At 43.3% G+C, this 17094-nt stretch overlaps 1 protein-coding gene across 6 annotated transcripts in view; it reads right to left on the bottom strand.

Moving 5' to 3' along the window:
- IQCH (IQ motif containing H) overlaps positions 1–17094 on the bottom strand; it is a 48199-nt gene that overhangs the window by 14788 nt on the left and 16317 nt on the right. For 5 of the 6 annotated variants that reach the window (XR_007628143.1, XM_050309517.1, XM_050309518.1 and 2 more), the window contains 4 exons: positions 16918–17001; positions 14648–14823; positions 12091–12363; positions 10141–10332 (listed from right to left, as the gene is read on the bottom strand). Coding sequence is in view for 5 of the 6 variants with exons in the window: in XM_050309517.1 (XP_050165474.1) it covers positions 10141–10332; positions 12091–12363; positions 14648–14823; positions 16918–17001 (725 nt within the window). In the remaining variant the exon portion in view is untranslated. The remainder of the gene's footprint in view (positions 1–10140; positions 10333–12090; positions 12364–14647; positions 14824–16917; positions 17002–17094) is intronic. The other variant, XM_050309519.1, reaches the window with a different exon arrangement.

The following is a 17094-nucleotide window of genomic DNA, read 5'->3' as shown; positions in this document are numbered from 1 at the left end:
AAAAAATGTGGTTACTGTTTACCCACAGTCAGGAAGCCTTTTTTAATTTTTCTGCTCACTCCTCTTCCTTCCTGCTGCAAAGTGGCCTTCTCTGAGAGGCAATCCCCCCTCCATCAGTACAGCAGCTCCTGCATTATAATTTATATCAATAATTGGATCTGGCAAGTGAAAATGCCAAGGACTTGGTAACTGCCTGGGATCAATAGCAGCAGTCAATAATTTCTGAATTGCCTGTATTTTGAGGCAGCACATTGGAATAGTCACATGTGCCAGCAATAGCTGCACTAGTTCTGTGCTTAAGCTCTGAGATCAACCCAAACACTCTTTAGTTTAATAAATATCCTTCTCCACTCTGTAAAATGTCTGCACCGAATTCCCAAGTGTAAATGTGCCTCTGTCCTTGGCAGAACTTGATGAGTCATTCCATAACTAAACCAGCTTTTTCCCTGGGTTTAAATTCTTTATTCACACACACACACACAAACCAACCCCATTAAACACAGAAAGCAACGTTGCTTTTACTGTTCCCAACATCCCAGAGTACACAAAGCATATAAAGTGCAAGGACCTTGACTCCACTGCTTCAGGCTCCTTTTCCTGCTGCTTCATGAGCCTCCTCCTGCTCCCCCTGGGGCTCTTGGCTTCTGTTGGGCACCCTCTCTCCTCAGCACCCCGTGCTCCAGCAGATGACCAGCCCTCCTCTGATCCTGGCAGAGCCACAGCCATTTTATCTGGAGCTCTGGAGGAAAGGGGATAAAACCTTCTGGCTGCCAGCTAAGAATAGGAAATAAAACATTAAAGCTCTTTTTGCAGAGCAGCGAGTTTGAAGAGAGGGGCTTTGTCATGGGGTGATGTGTCCAAAAATACAAAATCAGACTCAGCTTACTGGGAGTTATCTGGCAGAATGAGGAGGATGGACCAGTGAGATTAGAATCACAGGATGGTTTGGGTTGGAAGGACCTCAAAGCTCATCCTGTTCACCCCCTGCCATGGGCAGGGACACCTTCCACTAGCCCAGGTTGCTCCAAGTTCATCCAACCTTGAACCCTTCCAGGGATGGGGCAGCCACAATCTCCCAGGGCAACTGGGCAATTGGGGATCAACTCTGTGTACAGGAGACCTGGATACCCCTTGTTCCTGACTGCAGCCTGCAGGAGACTCCAGGAAAGGGATTTTCTGCCTGTCCAGTCACAAATGGGGGACAATTCCTGTCCTTACCTCGCATGGAATTGAGAAAAAAATGCCTTAAAAATATTTAAAAGCCTTAGAAAACAATGCTGGTCTGGGCTATGTGGGCTCCTCTCATATAACAAGGAGAAAAAAGTGTTGTTGACTTCAAACATCTCAGGAAAAAAGGTTAAAAATGGGTTTAGTCAGTAAATCAACACAACAAGCAGCACAACCTCATGGCAAAAACCAATGCTGTGACCAAGCCTGTGTAAATAACACTGAACCAAGAGCAGGTGAAGTGGGACAACTTTCCTTTGCAACCATTCTGAGCTGTAGCTCCTGTCAGAGTTATTTTAGAGGATCACAAATGGAGGTGGAAGCAAATCTGAAAAACCTCCCTGGGAGCTCCAGCCCAACGTGACAGTGCCTTGGACAAGCAGTGCCTGGATAATCAGAGAGCTGCTCTTTAAGGATCAGCACCTGCAATTCTAGTTGGAGGTTTTTTTGCAACTGTCAGCTCTAAAAAGGCTAAAAAATCCTGATTATAGGGAGTTTTAGTAGGCAAATTCAAGCCTGGATCCAACAATCACTTGTGAAGTCAAATCTTTTAAAAGGAGCAGTGCTTGGCTGGTAATTCCATGTCAATTGGAGGTATCTCCAGCAGAGCTCACCAATGTTTTAGCTCTTGGCGTGGCTCAAAACAATCCAGGATCCCAGACCCAACAGAAACTGGGAGCATTTGTTCAAATCTTTCAGCTGATGTTTCTTAGCACCAGTAAAAAAGCAGCAACCCAAATACTGTTTCTGTCTTGTAAAAATCTTCAAATTATCCAGATTGGTTTTGCACCTTTTTACAACAATGAACAAGCACGGAAGAGGAAACCAAAAATACACCTTTTCCCCTCTAAATATAAAATAATTCCTCACCCTTCTGCAAGCTGAATTTCAAGAGGCTTTCTCAGAACGGCAGTTGCAACAAAAAATTAGGATCAAATGTGGCAGATGTTGAAGGCACTGGTAGGAAAACTGCTGGAGACAGATCAGGCAGCAAAGAAAAGCCTGTTGAGAAGAGAAAAGAAGTAAATAAATAGGAAGGAGAAATACACTGAGAAATAGGAAAAAAGACCTGGGGAAAGAAAGAGGCTGCAGAGCAGGAGAAAGCATGACAGAGACCCAGGGCTTTTTAGCTAAAAATCAGATTGAAAGCAAGTTATTTAGACCTTGCAAGCAAATAGAGTGAAGAAAGTAACTCCAAATAAGTAAAGCTGAGTGGGCCAGAGAGGAATGAAACCAGCAGAGACCCTGAGTGATACAAACTGCCACATCTCTGCTGAAGTCAATGAAGCCATGGCAATTTATGCCACTTGGATGGCACGATGACAATTCCTACCATTTACAAGTAAAGCCTTTCTGCTGCGAGCAGTGGAGCTGGGATAACTTATTCCAGCTGCCTCGGTGGGAATGGGTCCAGCCCAGCTCATTCTGACATCCTCAGTGACACCAGCAAATGGGGGAGAGCCCAGCAGCTGCTTCTGACTGCCCAAATAACTGCCATGATTTCCTATTTTGCAAATTAAACCGATTTGATGGTTTTCCCCTAATTCAGAGAGGTACACGCTGGCCAATTTACAGGACAATTCGAGAAGTTTTTAAACACGGAAATGGTTTTGGAAGCGCTGCGCTGAACAAGCCTCTATCTGCTTAAAGTTTGCCACCTGATTTAAAGCCCGGGCACCTCGTTGTTAACTGCAAATTTCAAAATTAAGAAGTGCCAATTTTGCCTCGCACGAGCCGGGAGAGGGAGCATCGAGAGCGAGGAGAACAGAGCCGTCGCTCCCGAGCCGCACAAACGCTTTTCCTATGGAAAATTGCTCGGTAAAATATTTGCTCCATCTGCCGAAAGGAGCAAAGACGATTTTCCCTGATAGCTAATGGGCCGTTTCAGCTGCCTGGCACACGGGGCTGCCACCCCACCACTAAGGGAAGGGTGGAAGGAGCGCTCCCAACTCACGGGGATGATCTGGGAGCGCCTGCTCCGAGCTGGGCCTGGGCTCGCTCCGGCTCCGGGGGTTTTTTGTGGGGCTCGGGCACATCTGCCACGCTTCAAACCAGCAGCACAGAGCGGCCTCTTCCCGTGACCACCCCAACAAGGAGCTCCTTTCCCTTTCAACTTGGCAGCACTCAAACTGCTGTTCCTTTTTTCCACGCCACATGGGGCCGCGGCTTTCTCGGCTGTCGCTCCGCACGCCGAGGATTTCAATATGTAAAGATCAAGCGCTTCTTTTAATTCTAAATTCAGCCCCAGCCACACACACGCACACAAAACACCCCACAAAGCCTCCCTCCCACCCCCCTGCCCTGGTCCAAACCCCCTCCCCATCGCTCCTTTCATTGTGCACTTTCCCATTTACCATCCATTGAAAAAGCACATGTTTGCATTGTGCCCTGAACTACTCCAACATCTGCTAACAGACCAATAAAAAATAAATAAACCAGGATGGTTTAGGACGAGAGATCCTTCCCATTTCCTCGGAACGCTCCTAAACAGGCAGCACAATATGCTCCCAGATCCCCGCTCAGCTTGGGAAACAATATAGGCAGGGAAATCAAAGATCAAATCACCGCAGCCCGTGCTGCCAAAAATCAGCTACAAAAAGGATCCTGAAAGGCCTGAGAATTCTCAAATAACTCTGCATTTTATGTGCAGCGTATCGATTTGAAATTAGTATAAGCTTAATAATTAGTTTGCTATTTTGATCCGAAATATCCACTTGCATTGCTGGTTTATGCATAAAAACGTGCCTTGGATGAGGTGCAGCTTCTGCATTTTCGAGGTTCCCCACATCTCCCTTCAGAGCAAGGGAAACAATTATCACGATCTTCAAAAATCTCTCTTTAAAAACAACAATCATACAGTTATTATTTCAAATGCAGCATTTGTAAGTTCAGGACATTATGAAGTTAACCCTCACACACAAAAAAAAAAAGGTAATATTTGAAGGCATCTTCTCTGTATTTTAATGAGATCTCTGCAAACGCTCAAACAACTCTGGTGCCCTCAGATTAATATTGTTTTCCCAACTAATTTAGTTTTAACCTCCATAAATGCAGTGCCCTTTTGTGACTTGCCCCCCTTTCTAAGGCTTGTATTTCTACAGAAAGGATTCCAGTGAACTCCAAAAATGTGATTTCAGAAAGAAGAAAAGCATCGCACAGAGACCCCACAGCCACTTCCCCGGGATTCAACGGCGATCGCTGTAATGCCACAGGAACTGTCAGACAAAAACCTGCTTTGTGTTCCACAAACAACACACACTTCCACTCCTTTTATTCCCAGAGTTGCCTATGTGTTACTTTTTTGGATTTCAGCAAAACAAACATTTTTAAAATAATCCAAGCAGGCACTTTATTGGCTGCGACAACATTAGCACATTTCAGATTTCTTTAGTGCTCTTGCTTTCTCCTCTCCTTCCACGCTGTTATTGCTGCAAACTGGCACTTAAATTCAATTGATTCCAAATATTCCGGATCCATATGGCCTCAAACCCCGGAGCTGGAGTTCTGATATTGCCTCACTGCTGTTTTCCAGCATTTGCCTCTCCTCCAGTCCCCAGATGGTGGAAGTAACATTTAAACCTCCTTTCCTCTGCCTTGTACAATAGACCTTGGCACCATTTCAACTGTTTACTCCGGTAATTAACAGCACTGATACCACAACAATTACAACTCCTACAATCTTCCCACAATAATGCTATGAATTAGTGAGAGCTAATGGCTGGAAGGTATAGTGGTTCCAGACTGCGAGATGTGTGTGTTTTTAGGATAAAATAAAAGGTACGAGCAGCACGCTGGCGGTACACAATGATTACCTAGTAATTAGTTTACACAAAGCTTCCTATTTAATGGCAAAACGCGGTAATTAACGCGTGACAGAAAATCAAAGGGTACTTTGTAAGCATATGAAAAATTAACACTGCAGGCCCATAGCTTTATGTACTGATTAGGAGCAGATTAAATCAATAGGACACAGCCCAACTGCTGCAGAGCCCAGGGGTGCGGGTCGGGAGCGCGATCGGGGCTCGCTTGAACCTCAGGTTTGAGAATCGCCTGAGTTTGATCGATTCCACTCACCTATCCTACCTCAGAGATTGGAGATTCACCCGATTTGATCGATTCCACTCACCTATCCTACCTCAGAGATTGGAGATTCACCCGATTTTATCGATTCCACTCACCTATCCTACCTCAGACATTTGAGAATCACCTGATTTTATCGATTCCACTCACCTATCCTACCTCAGAGATTGGAGAATCACCTGATTTTGTCTATTCCATTCACCTATCTTTCCTCAAAGATTTGAGATTCACCTGATTCTCTCTATTCCAATCACCAATTTTACCTCAAACATTTGAAAATCACCTGATTTTATCAATTCCACTCACCTATCTTACCTCAGACATTTGAGAATCACCTGATTTTATCAATTCCACTCACCTATCTTACCTCAGACATTTGAGAATTCACCTGATTCTGTTTATTTTAATCACCAATTTTATCTCAGAGATTTGATAATCACCCGATTTTATTTATTCCACTCACCCATCTTTCCTCAAAGATTTGAGAATCACCTGATTCTCTCTATTCCAATCACCAATTTTACCTCAGAGATTTGAGAGTCACCTGATTCTATGTATTCTAATCCCCAGTTTTACCTCAGACATTTGAGAATCACCTGATCCTCTCTATTCCAATCACCTATTTTATTTCAGATTTGAGAATCACCTGATTCTATTTATTTTAATCACCTGATTGCATTTATTTTAATCACCAATTTTACCTCAGAGATCTGAGAATCACCTGATTTTATCTATTCCTCTCACCTGTTTTACGTCAGAGATTTGAGAATCACCTGCTGGCAAACAAACACTCAGAATTCCTTAACTCAGTAAAGGAACGGGATGTGGGATGGAAGCTTCAGGTTTCTTGGATGCATGGAATTCATTCAGTCAGGAAATCATCTGCTCCCCACTATTCCTGGTTTCCAAGTAATTCTGAAGTTTCTCTGTTATTTCTTAGGGGACTTTTAAGAGCTGAGCAAAAATGTTTTCTTTAAAGGGACATTCAGCATTTTGCATTACTGTTTTCCAATAAAAATCAATGCAAAATCCTGCAAACAGCATCCAAGTATTTGCTCAGACTAAAAGTTGGAGTTTCTGCATTTTTGAAAGATTTTGATTTCTTCATTTTAGTAAATTAACCAACTTATAAGAAGAAGAAACAGAGGCAAAATCCTGTGGCTCAAGTGGAGGAGTGAGATTCAAACACTCACATTTCTAACAGGGGCTGCCCAAGGACATTAAATCACTTTTTTATTTCTATAACAGACACTTAATGCAGAGTTTTGAAGGGGTTGTGGAGCTATGGCCAATTATAATGGCTTATTGAGAGAGTATTTGTTGCTTGCTTTTCTGTGTCTTGGATTTTCAGCTCTTCTTAATCTTTGTATTTTTTGTCTCCAGCATGATCTTTGTTATCTTTAGACTCGCTGCAGATAAACTCACATCACGTTGCTGGTCCTGGTGGTTAATGAAGTCACAGTGTAATAGAAGATAACTCTAAGATTAATTCCAGTAGTGATTTATCCAAGGATTTACTATTTAGAGTTCTATATTTATACAAGAGGATGGAATGCTGCACAGTCCTGTATTATTTGATGAAAAAGGGGAATTTTTAAAAGAAGAAAAAAGGCAACATTAACAGGGAAGTGATCTTGTCTTTCCTGTAATCATTCCTCACTAGGGAACAGGAATCTGGGAGTCTGAGGAGACAGTTTGAGTCCCAACATCCAGAATAACCAGAAAGCCCAAAACCAGAGCAATCCTATCCAATCCTCAGATACTCCCCCAGCCTCAACAACTGGCAGCTCAGAATCCCTGTAAGCCAGAGACTGTCAGCAACAACAATTCATCATTTCCCACGACTCTATAATCTCCCACCAAGGGCCCATACAAGTTTAGGTGAGATTTCCCCAAAACTGAAGTGCTGACTCTCACCAAGAGCAAAATGCCCAGCTCCTTACACCCTCTGGAATAGCAGATATTAATAATTCCCATGGATGGCTTTGTCTAGATATTCCAAAAATATTATTCACTTACTCTTACAGGAGCAAAACCACCTTTGCTGCTACACATGGCCTAAGTGAAGCTTGAGCTGGTACAGAAGAGAGGTTGGAAAATCATTCTAGGATGGCAAAAGAACACTTTATGTGCTTATGTAAAAAAATGAATTGATTTGCTCCTCACTATTTTCATTCACAGGACAGGATACAACTAAACTCCTCAGGAGCCTCAGTACCTACTGATCTCTTTGTACAGAACTCAGGGCCAGATCCTGATATTCTTTTCCACACTGGAAAAAATCTCCACAACCAACCTCACAATTGCCAAACGTGCTCTGGTGGAGGCAGCAGTTCCCTGGATACCGAATATCCTTGGATTCTGGGCCTCAGGATGCATTTTTTAATGTGCTGACAGACTGGAGCAGTGCACAGTAAGCTGATGGACTTGCAGAGACATTCATGTAGTTTATGAATTCAACCCTTTATGCAGTTGCAAATTAATTGTTCAGATAACTCAGAGGCTGCATTAAGTTAACAAGGTGAAATCCATCCATAATCCTGCCCCTGCACTTGGCTTTGCCCAATGTTCTATTTGAAATGAGGAATCTAAAATCAGCTTCATTTTCAGCTGGAATAGATTTTTGCACAGTTCAAACTCACAGAGTCCATTATTTTTAATCTGTTGCCTGCTACATGCCACTGAGGAAAATCTGGGTATCGTGTCTGAAACTGCTATGCAAATGACGCCATTTGTAAGTATTAACATAATTTAGTGCTCACAGTCATATTCTCATTTCTAATAATTCTCCCAGAATGGAGAGGCTTTTCACTGTACTCCTTGCCTGCAGGACAGTCTTTCATCAAGAAGCTGAATTTTTTAATAACCTGCCAGCGCACATTCTGTGTGTGGCAGCCGACACCACGTCTTCATTATCAAAAGGAACAGGTCTCCCCACTGCAACAGGACATTAAAGCATTCCTGTGCTCACAAAGTGCTGCTTTGATGTTGAGATGTGTATCATTACTGTGGTGTTCCTTAACAAAGGAGGATTTTAATCCTCTGCTCTCAGTGGTGAGGCTCTGGGGGAGATGCAATTCGTTCTGGCACAAAGGTCTCCTGAGCTACAGAAGAGGGTAAACCAGGGAGGCAGAAAAATGGGAACACACACACTCAAGATGCTCAAAATAGCAGCACTTTAGAGTCAGAGAATCATGGAATGGGTTGGGTTGGACCTTAAAGCTCATCTCATCCCACCCCCTGCCTGGGCAGGAACACCTTCCACTGGCACAGGTTGCTCCCAGTTCATCCAGCCTGGCCCTGGACACTTCCAGGGCTGGGGCAGCCACAGCTTCTCTGGGAAAGACTTTGCCCAAGTCCACTCTGATACTGGGTTGGATTTCTGGAAGCTTTCCTGTTGGCTCCAGGAGATGAAATGTATTATTCCATATATAATTCCCATCTTCCAATGTGGGTTTATGTTTAAGGGGTTGATTAATGGGTTGATTCCTGGTTGCATCAAAGCTTAAGGAGACTGAAGTATAAAGGAAACCAAAGACAGGTTGGGATCACTGAGTCCTTTCTGCAGAGTCACTCAGCCAGAAAAGACTTAAAAAGGCAGAGCAGCAGGAATACCAACACAGGGAATGGCACTTACATTGGGAATTTACACCAGCAGAGAACTAGACCTGGTGAGTCCTCTCTTCTGTCCTATCCAGCAGGACCTGGATACACCACGAGCTTTCTATCCCAGGCAATGCTCCCACTGGGATGGCTCTCCAGGGCTCTGCTTTACCCTGCCTGACTTGCAGGGAGTGAGGGATCTTCAGCAGATCAGAGGAATTAGCCCTTCAGCTTTCTGTCATAAACTCTGTTTTATAATGTGGAATTACTTTGTAGTTGTCAAACGCAGCAGAACTGTAATCAGCACAATTTGAAATTTTAATGCACAATATAATTCAATCAACCCCAAATTTCAAAACAGTTTTGATTGAATTAAAAAAATCAGAAGAGCTATAATGAGTAGTTTATGTAAATTAAACAATTTTTCTGGATACATTCCTTCTGGCTTTAAAACCATTACATTAGGAATGAATTTGGCAAGATATACAGAAATATCAAATGCTTATTGAAATTAACACATTTAAATACCAATGAATATTTAAGCTACAAATAGTTCTCTGAATGCCAGAACTAATGAAGGCTGGTTTCATATGGATTTTTCTGAGGTTGAAATGTATCATCTTCCAGCCTCTCAGTCCTGTGGATTCTGAGGAATCCACAAGTGCCTGAGTTCATGCTGTAATGTTTCCCTCAGTTAAATATTTACAGATCTCTCCCCTTACCTAACCACCCACAAAACTTGCAGGAGTTTAATGATCTCTCCAGACCTCAAGGGTTCTGTCTCACACTGCTGAAAGTTACTGACAGCTTTAAAAGTTACCAGAGAGGCATAATTCCAACTTTCTATGTTTCTCTGATGAAAATGGATGGTAAACTATCCTAGTGCATCATCTTGTCTTTTGATAGCATTTGCTAGAGATATGTTTGTAGGACTGAGGTTATAAATCTACAGTTTTCATGTCTGTGTCCTCACTTGGGATAAAAACTGTGTACAATGTGCACATTTTTGCCCAGGAATGAAGAGTTCTGACACACCAGGTGTCCCACAGTTGGGTGCCTGTCGTTCATTTATATTTTGGAATATTTAAGTGTTACCTATTGCTTTGTACAAGCCAGTCTGGATTGTAACAACCAACATTTACCTCAAAATGAAGGCCCAGAGAAGAGATTGAAGTGAGGAGGAACCTCAGTGGGCCATTGACACAACGACAGAGATGCTCCTTTACTTACACGTGCCTGGCTCTTACTCCACCTCTCAGGGCCGTGGCTCTGCCATTCCTTCTGGAGCCAGTGGGAGCATTCCAAGTGGGAAATCACATCACAGTAGGCAGTGCCATTTCCTCCACATTCATCATTCATCTTCAGCACCCAGCGCTGCACCTCCACGTTGTCCACCACGAGCCGGCTGAGGGCACCAATCACCTGGGGAGCAACAACAGCACAAGTGGCAACATCAAATCCTCCCTCAGGCTCCCACTTCTCAAAGATCCGGACTCAAAAGTTGATTTTGCAGTTGCTAAATAGGGTTTCATTTACTCAGGGCTGCCTGTGTTGTTACAGCTGTTTGGGTGTGCAGGGCAAACCACCTGGGGTGGTTTTTGGTGAAGACTCCACGGCCCTCACGCAGCAGTTGAGTGTCTGTGTCGTGCAGGGAGGGGTTTGCCTGCCCAAAGCTCCTTTGTCTGCTGAGGATCCGAGGTTTTGGATCATCAGAAGTGCTCAGTAAATGCCTGTGACAGGGGATGGACGACACCATTTGCAAAATGGAGACAAAAAAACTGCGCCCGAGTTTCCCACCAGCCGAAACAGCTGGGAAATTCTCCTGCTGGAGAGTGCATTACAAGGTTATAAATGTAGGAAGGAGTTACCAGGCAGGCTTTATAAAAATGCTAATTATTTATTTGTGTATGTACCCAGATTTAAATGGCTTTCAAATGCCTTTTGCCCAGCTGGTGCAGGATGCAATTAGCTTCTCAGAAACTGCAAATGGCTTTGAACCTGGGACAAGTGTGAGCAGATCTTGGTGCATTGGCTACAGCCTTCTACGTTTTACTTCGTAATTTGGGGGGCTTTTGCTTCCTTCTTTTTCAGATTTAGATTTTTAAGATTGACCTAAAATGCAATTACATGTGTTCCATTTGTGGCTTTGGAGAGCCACATAAATGTGCTTTTCTTGATGGCTCCCCTACAGTAATGAAAAGGATCAATAATACTGTAAAGACTGTACCAATCACAAAGAATTATGAGCTATCTTTAAGTGAAAATTGAATTGTGCTTTACCATAGTGTCACCTTGCTTTGATTATTTAACCTAAAATGTCAATATTTCATACAAGGCAACAACAGAAGCAAAACTTCCACAACCCTGCAGGAAGAACCAAAAGTCCTGTTAAATAATTTACGTGAATCAAATAAATCAAGCAGCTGTTTTTCAGGTTATTGGTCATGTATTTATTCCATCTGCTATGGAAGTTGCAATGTGCTTGTGTAGCTTAGATTGTTCAGTGTTAAAGGTGATTAATAAAAAGCAAAGCAATGTGAAAAGCCTCTTGAAGAAGCAATGATTATTTTCCTGTAGGAGATGTAGCAACACCATGAAAGTGTTTTTTTAAAACATCCATACTTAGACATATCATTGCAAATTGCAACATCAGCTTCAAGAATAAAATACTGAGGCACTGCCTGCAAAATAAATATGGAAACACAGCACAGAAAAATCTTGTGCCTTGTAACTTTAGTTTAGGGATCTTTTTGTTCTTTTCTTGCTGGTCGTGCCAACAAGGTCAATGAATTCAGCAATGACAGGTTGGGTACAAAGATGCTCAGCTGCAAAGGTGCTCAGTGAACCTCAATTTGAACAGCTGGGTGCGGAAGTGGAAGATCTTTTCCCTTCATTTTCTCAGAAATCCTTGTTCTACCTCCAGTCTCTGGTAAAAATAATTCCTTGAGGCCATAACTTCATCCATGGATTGAAGCAGCACAAACCTCTGAGATAACTGGACCAAACACAAATATATTCTCCAGACACCACAAAGAATCCCAGAGGAACTGCGCTCCTTCCTGACTAGGGCGCAGATCGCATTTCATTGGTCAGTCAGAGGCACAAAAGAACCCAACCTCACACGAGATCTGATCAGACCCATCGAGGTCTGATCAGCACCCCAGGGCACACCCTGCTCACCTGCTCCCTGCTGTGGAGGTCCCATTCTCCAGGAGGGGTTGGCACACCAGCACTGGCAAAAATCCTCTTAGTGCCAGACTTGGTGCTGTAGAGCTGAGCCAGCTGCGGCCCCGGGCCCAGCAGGGGCACGTCGAGCATGTCGGCCACCGCCAGCTCATCGGCGTGGGGAACGCCCCCCACCACGTAGGCATCCCTGCTCCGGATGAGCCCCTGGATCATCTGCACCGTCCTGGGACTGTGCTTGAGCTGAGTGGCCAGGCACGTGTGGTGCTGCTGGGGAAAGAGCACAGTCCTCGTCAAAGGGGTTTCTCCTCGTGGCTCCAGCTGCCCACAATAAATCCGTTATTAACGGCAGGCTGGGTTATGACCCATCCTGTAGCCGAGCAGTTTAAATTGATAAAAGCTGGTGGGGTGAGGCTCCATAATCGTGCACATCTTTAGTGTGCTGGAAATGGCCTCGTTGGGAATAGAACTAATTACTCCACATCTGTATTTATTTGATCCGGGTGGAATTCTCCTTCTGTCAGTCGGCAGAGAGGCTGGTGGCCTTTGGATAATAGTGATCCATCTCAGCAACACTCCTGGCATGGTTTAACTCTAAAGCTCCTAAAAATCAATATAAAATTAAGAACATTCCCCCCCACACACCCCTTTTCAATAGCAGGGAATGTATTTCACATACAGTTCAGTGGTATTTTAAATGATTCTCTGAGAATAAAACACTTTGATTTACCAAAGCTTTCAGTGCTCACGTTAAATTACTGGGGATATGCATTTCCATTCCACAACAACTAACCCTAAACAACTGCAGAGGACTCCAGGAGAGGGGAGTAGTTCTGTGGTTGTTTGAAGTACAAGGGTTCCAACTTTTTGGAAGGAATTTTTCATTTCTTCTAAAAAAGAAGAAGATCTGTTGCTGAACGAGCTGCTCATGGCATATCCTATAACCCCTGAATTTAAACTGGACATTGGTCATGGCAGGTGAAGCCTCAGAAGTGTTTTCTATCTGCAGATATCCCAATTATCTTCCCAAAAATATAGAGGTGCACTGAGACAGAGACACAGAGGGATGGAAAAATGATGCAAGAGAAATCCACTTGTATGGACTGTCATAAACAAATCACAATCCTAACAAGAAGCAAATCATCTTCCCACTGAGATTTCATCCAATTTAGGCCTCAGTCAGGAGGTTATTCCTTTTCAGGATACTGTAAATCCTGGATTTTCTTGGGATTTCCAGGACTGGAGAACCCAGAATATTTTCCTTCCAAGCCCTGGACATTCCTTTACAGGGAGTGAAATATAAACCTTGATTCCATCACTTGGATGGGGACGATGCTGGAAAATGAAATGGAGGAACCCCTGGAAGTGGACAAAAGGAATCCACAGCTTTTCCTTCCAAGCAGTCTCACCAAAACTGCTGGAAAACCACACAAGAGTGATTTGTGCTCCTAAAAAGAGCCTGCTAAGGTGGCCTGCAAGCCACACTTGCATTTATTAAATATAAATTTAGATGCATTAAGTGCAAGAAAAGCTTTTTAATTAAATAACCCAGAGGAAAGATCCTTAAAAAGAAGTGATAAAGCTCAAACCCTGGCACAGCCAAAGCTGGTAGTGAGACCAAGGGGCAGTTCTGAGAATAGATTCTTCTGCCCCTAAAACCTGGCCTGGCCCATCTTCCCTGAGAGAATATTCCACTAATACACTAATATTTCATAGTTAATACTGGAGAGTAACTCTGTATCCACAGAAAAACAGCTACAATTGTTAAAATGCAATTTAAAAAGAGAAAAAAACCACTGAAAACAGCAGCAGGGCTCCAAGCAAAGACCCTAAACGTGCCACAAAATTTCACAGAAGTCAAATCCCAGCTAAGACACTGCAGATTTAACATTTACAATATAAAACTATACACTGTAAAAAGTCTTCACTGCACTGCAGCATTCTTAGAAACATTGTACAGAGTGTCCAGTAATTAAAGGTCTCTTTTTAGATCATGTTTCAGCACATGGATTTAAACCTGAATTGACAGGTTTGGAACTAATATTTCTGTATTATTACTTATTATTCTGGAACCATTATTTCTGTATTATTGGAACTAATATTCCTGTATTGTTCTGTTCTGTTCCAAACCAATATTTCTGTATTATCACCTACCTCGTTTGAAGTTCTGTTCTTTAAGAAGATTTAATTGCAAGAAACAGTGCAAACACAGCAATGACTGAGTGCTGGGCTACCCAGAGATAAAGTTGGAGTAATAAGAATGGTTTATTGCTACGATTTGCTTAGAGATATAAATCTATCAAGTTCCCAGGCCCAAGCCCACAGTCAGGAGGGACAGCAGCCCACAAATAGCCAATATAGGACTATCTCAACCAAGTCCATAAAGCTAAACCAGGATATTTATTTGCAAGGCTCTAACTAGTAGTCTAATCAGTAAAGCCCTTAAACTCGCAATAATATTTCACTGATGTGTACCAGAGCGTTGCAAGTCCTAAAATTTCCAATTTAATTTTACTGCATCCCCCGAGCTGTGGTAATTAGGAGCCAAACTCACGGGGAAGCTGTCGATGGCTTCAGGGGTGAGAATCCTGAACCTGGCCCGCAGGTCAGCCCTGGCCTGGGGGTTCCCAGACCTGACAGCTGCCTGCAGCCCCAGCAGTCTGCTGTAATAGTGCAGCAACTCCTCACTCAGGGCCAGGGGGCAGATGTAGATGACGTCCACGTTGGCATCTGAAACAAAGGGGCACGGTGTTTGTTACTGGAGAGAGGGGAGCTCCGTTCCCGACACGGGCTGAGCGTTCCTCACCAACAGCTTCTGGAGATAAAAGTGAGGGCTGATTCCCAAATCTTAGTGCTTTCAGTGCTTTTGTCTCTGAAGACAGGTCAGGATTCCATCTGCAGCACGTACTGGGGGCAGGATTTGGGAAGTGTTGCCGGGGGTTTGCTCTGCCCGACTCACGTGAACGTCAGTGGGAATTGAGCTGCTTTAAAAATACATCCCATTAACAGCAGTAAATTATAAAAGTGAGCTTTAGGAAGCTGGTGGAAGTGCAATTTCCTATGCTGCCTGGATTTTCCAGGGCCTGTTCCTATTGCTGGCCCCAGAACAGCTCAGGGTGGGGAATCATCAATAACCAGTGCTGAGCACGAGAATGTGCAGAGCAGTTCAACAGCACAGTGTGGAAATCTGCCCTTCTGCTGCAAACAGCTCGGGCTGAAAGACACTTAGAGGTGAGAAAACCTTTAATGGATGCTGGTTTGGAAGATTTTCACTCCTCTGCTCTGCTGAAATATTCATGTTAATAGGTGAGCTATGATGGGCCTTGTACCATCAGTGGAATACAGTGGCAAAGAGCATTCCAGGATTGGGATCCAAATCAGTGGGAAGTCCTTCATTGTTCTCCTGTGCAAATTCCCTGGGAAGTGCCAGGGAAAACTGCTATTCCATGGGAATGAATCAGCAGCAAAGCAGGGATTGGATAAGGAAAGCCTGAGCTGTAAAGGAATAAGAGACCCCATTCATTCACTTGGTTCTGCCACAGAGCTGCAGGAAAACAATCCACATTAAAGGTAAGGCCAGAACCTCAACTGAAGTGTTCAAAGTGGTCCAGAGCCCACAGTCACTCTTTATGTAATCCAGTCCATTAGCAGATAACTCTTAAAAATAATTAAAAGAACTGTTCACCAGTTCAATACTCTCTTGCTTTTAGGCATTTCCTCATTTCAGTGCACAAGGAGCCTGAAAATCCCCCAGCCAGGGCACAAAAGAGTTGCCAAGGAGGGCTGTGATGCTGAATGCACTGTCAAAAATGGACAAGGTGCAGAGAATTTGGTGGAATAAAATGCTGCAACATTTTACTACTCTTAGCCCTGCCCTGTGAAGAGAGGTACAAGTCTCCTTTGGACACAGTGGGGCTCCAGGGACAGATTAACTCCCAACCAGCAAGGAAATCCTCTGGCTTTCTGAAGAAAAAGAGAACCAAAATGGTCAATCTCAGTGCTCCTCTGCCAGGCACAGGTAAAGCATCTGATCTAGTTAATAATTTAGTTAATATTTCACTGCTTTGTATCTTCCTGATTTACAGCAGAACCAATTTTCATGTTCACACATGAGAAAAAAAAAGCCTGTTTAATGTGTGAAAGTTTCTACCATTTTATGGCCAGAAAATCCCCTTTGTTAAAAAAGAAAAAATAAAACTACTGTGGAAAAAAACCCAATATTGGTGCCTAGATAATATATAAAGGCAATTACATTATTATTTTAGGCAACTGTAAATTTCTGGCTCTAATATATTTTGGTTACAAACTTCCTAAATGGCATTTATAAAATAATCATGATACTGCAATATATATGAATCATGTGAAGTATGTCATTCCAGGGAGCCTGTGATGCTGGTCACTGATCTATAAATATCCTTCCCTGCTTTGGTTAAAAGAGACAAAAAAACAAACAAACAAACAAACTTTTAAATGGATTTTTTTGTCTCATTTGCTGCTGTAAAAAAAAAAAATTGGTTTAAATAAGGGCTTGCACATCTTTCTCTCCCTGTGAGCCTGGCTGAACACTCACACAATCAGCTACCTCATGTGGGAGAACACTGAACACTTTGTGGTGCTCAGCAGGTCACTCAGCAGCTTCCCCTTCTCCCAGAGTCAGGAGGAAGCAGCAGGTTTTTTGGGAACGACCTGGACAGGAGCAAACAACCCCAGCAGGGAAATTCCCTCTCTGTGCCCCATATTTAACAGGGACACAGGAAGAGTCCTTGGGGGGTTTTCTGTTACTCACAGCTGAGGGTGAATGATGCCAGAGCAGGAGCCACATACCCAGGATGTCACAGAGCCTTCCCATCTGCATGTTCTGCTGCACAGCAAGGTCAGGGATGTGCTCACGGATGTGCTGGGAATAGCCTGGAAAACAAGGAAAGCCCCCCCCCCCAAAGTGTGTTCAGAAAGAAATCAGACTTTTGGTTTAAAAAAAAAAAACAAACCAGCTGTAATAGA

This window comes from Myiozetetes cayanensis, unplaced genomic scaffold (genome assembly GCF_022539395.1).
Source record: "Myiozetetes cayanensis isolate MyiCay16 unplaced genomic scaffold, myiCay2020 scf14, whole genome shotgun sequence".
Lineage (NCBI taxonomy): Eukaryota > Metazoa > Chordata > Aves > Passeriformes > Tyrannidae > Myiozetetes > Myiozetetes cayanensis.
Note: the sequence above shows the minus strand (reverse complement) of the source record. Positions and strands in the feature narration are given on the sequence as shown.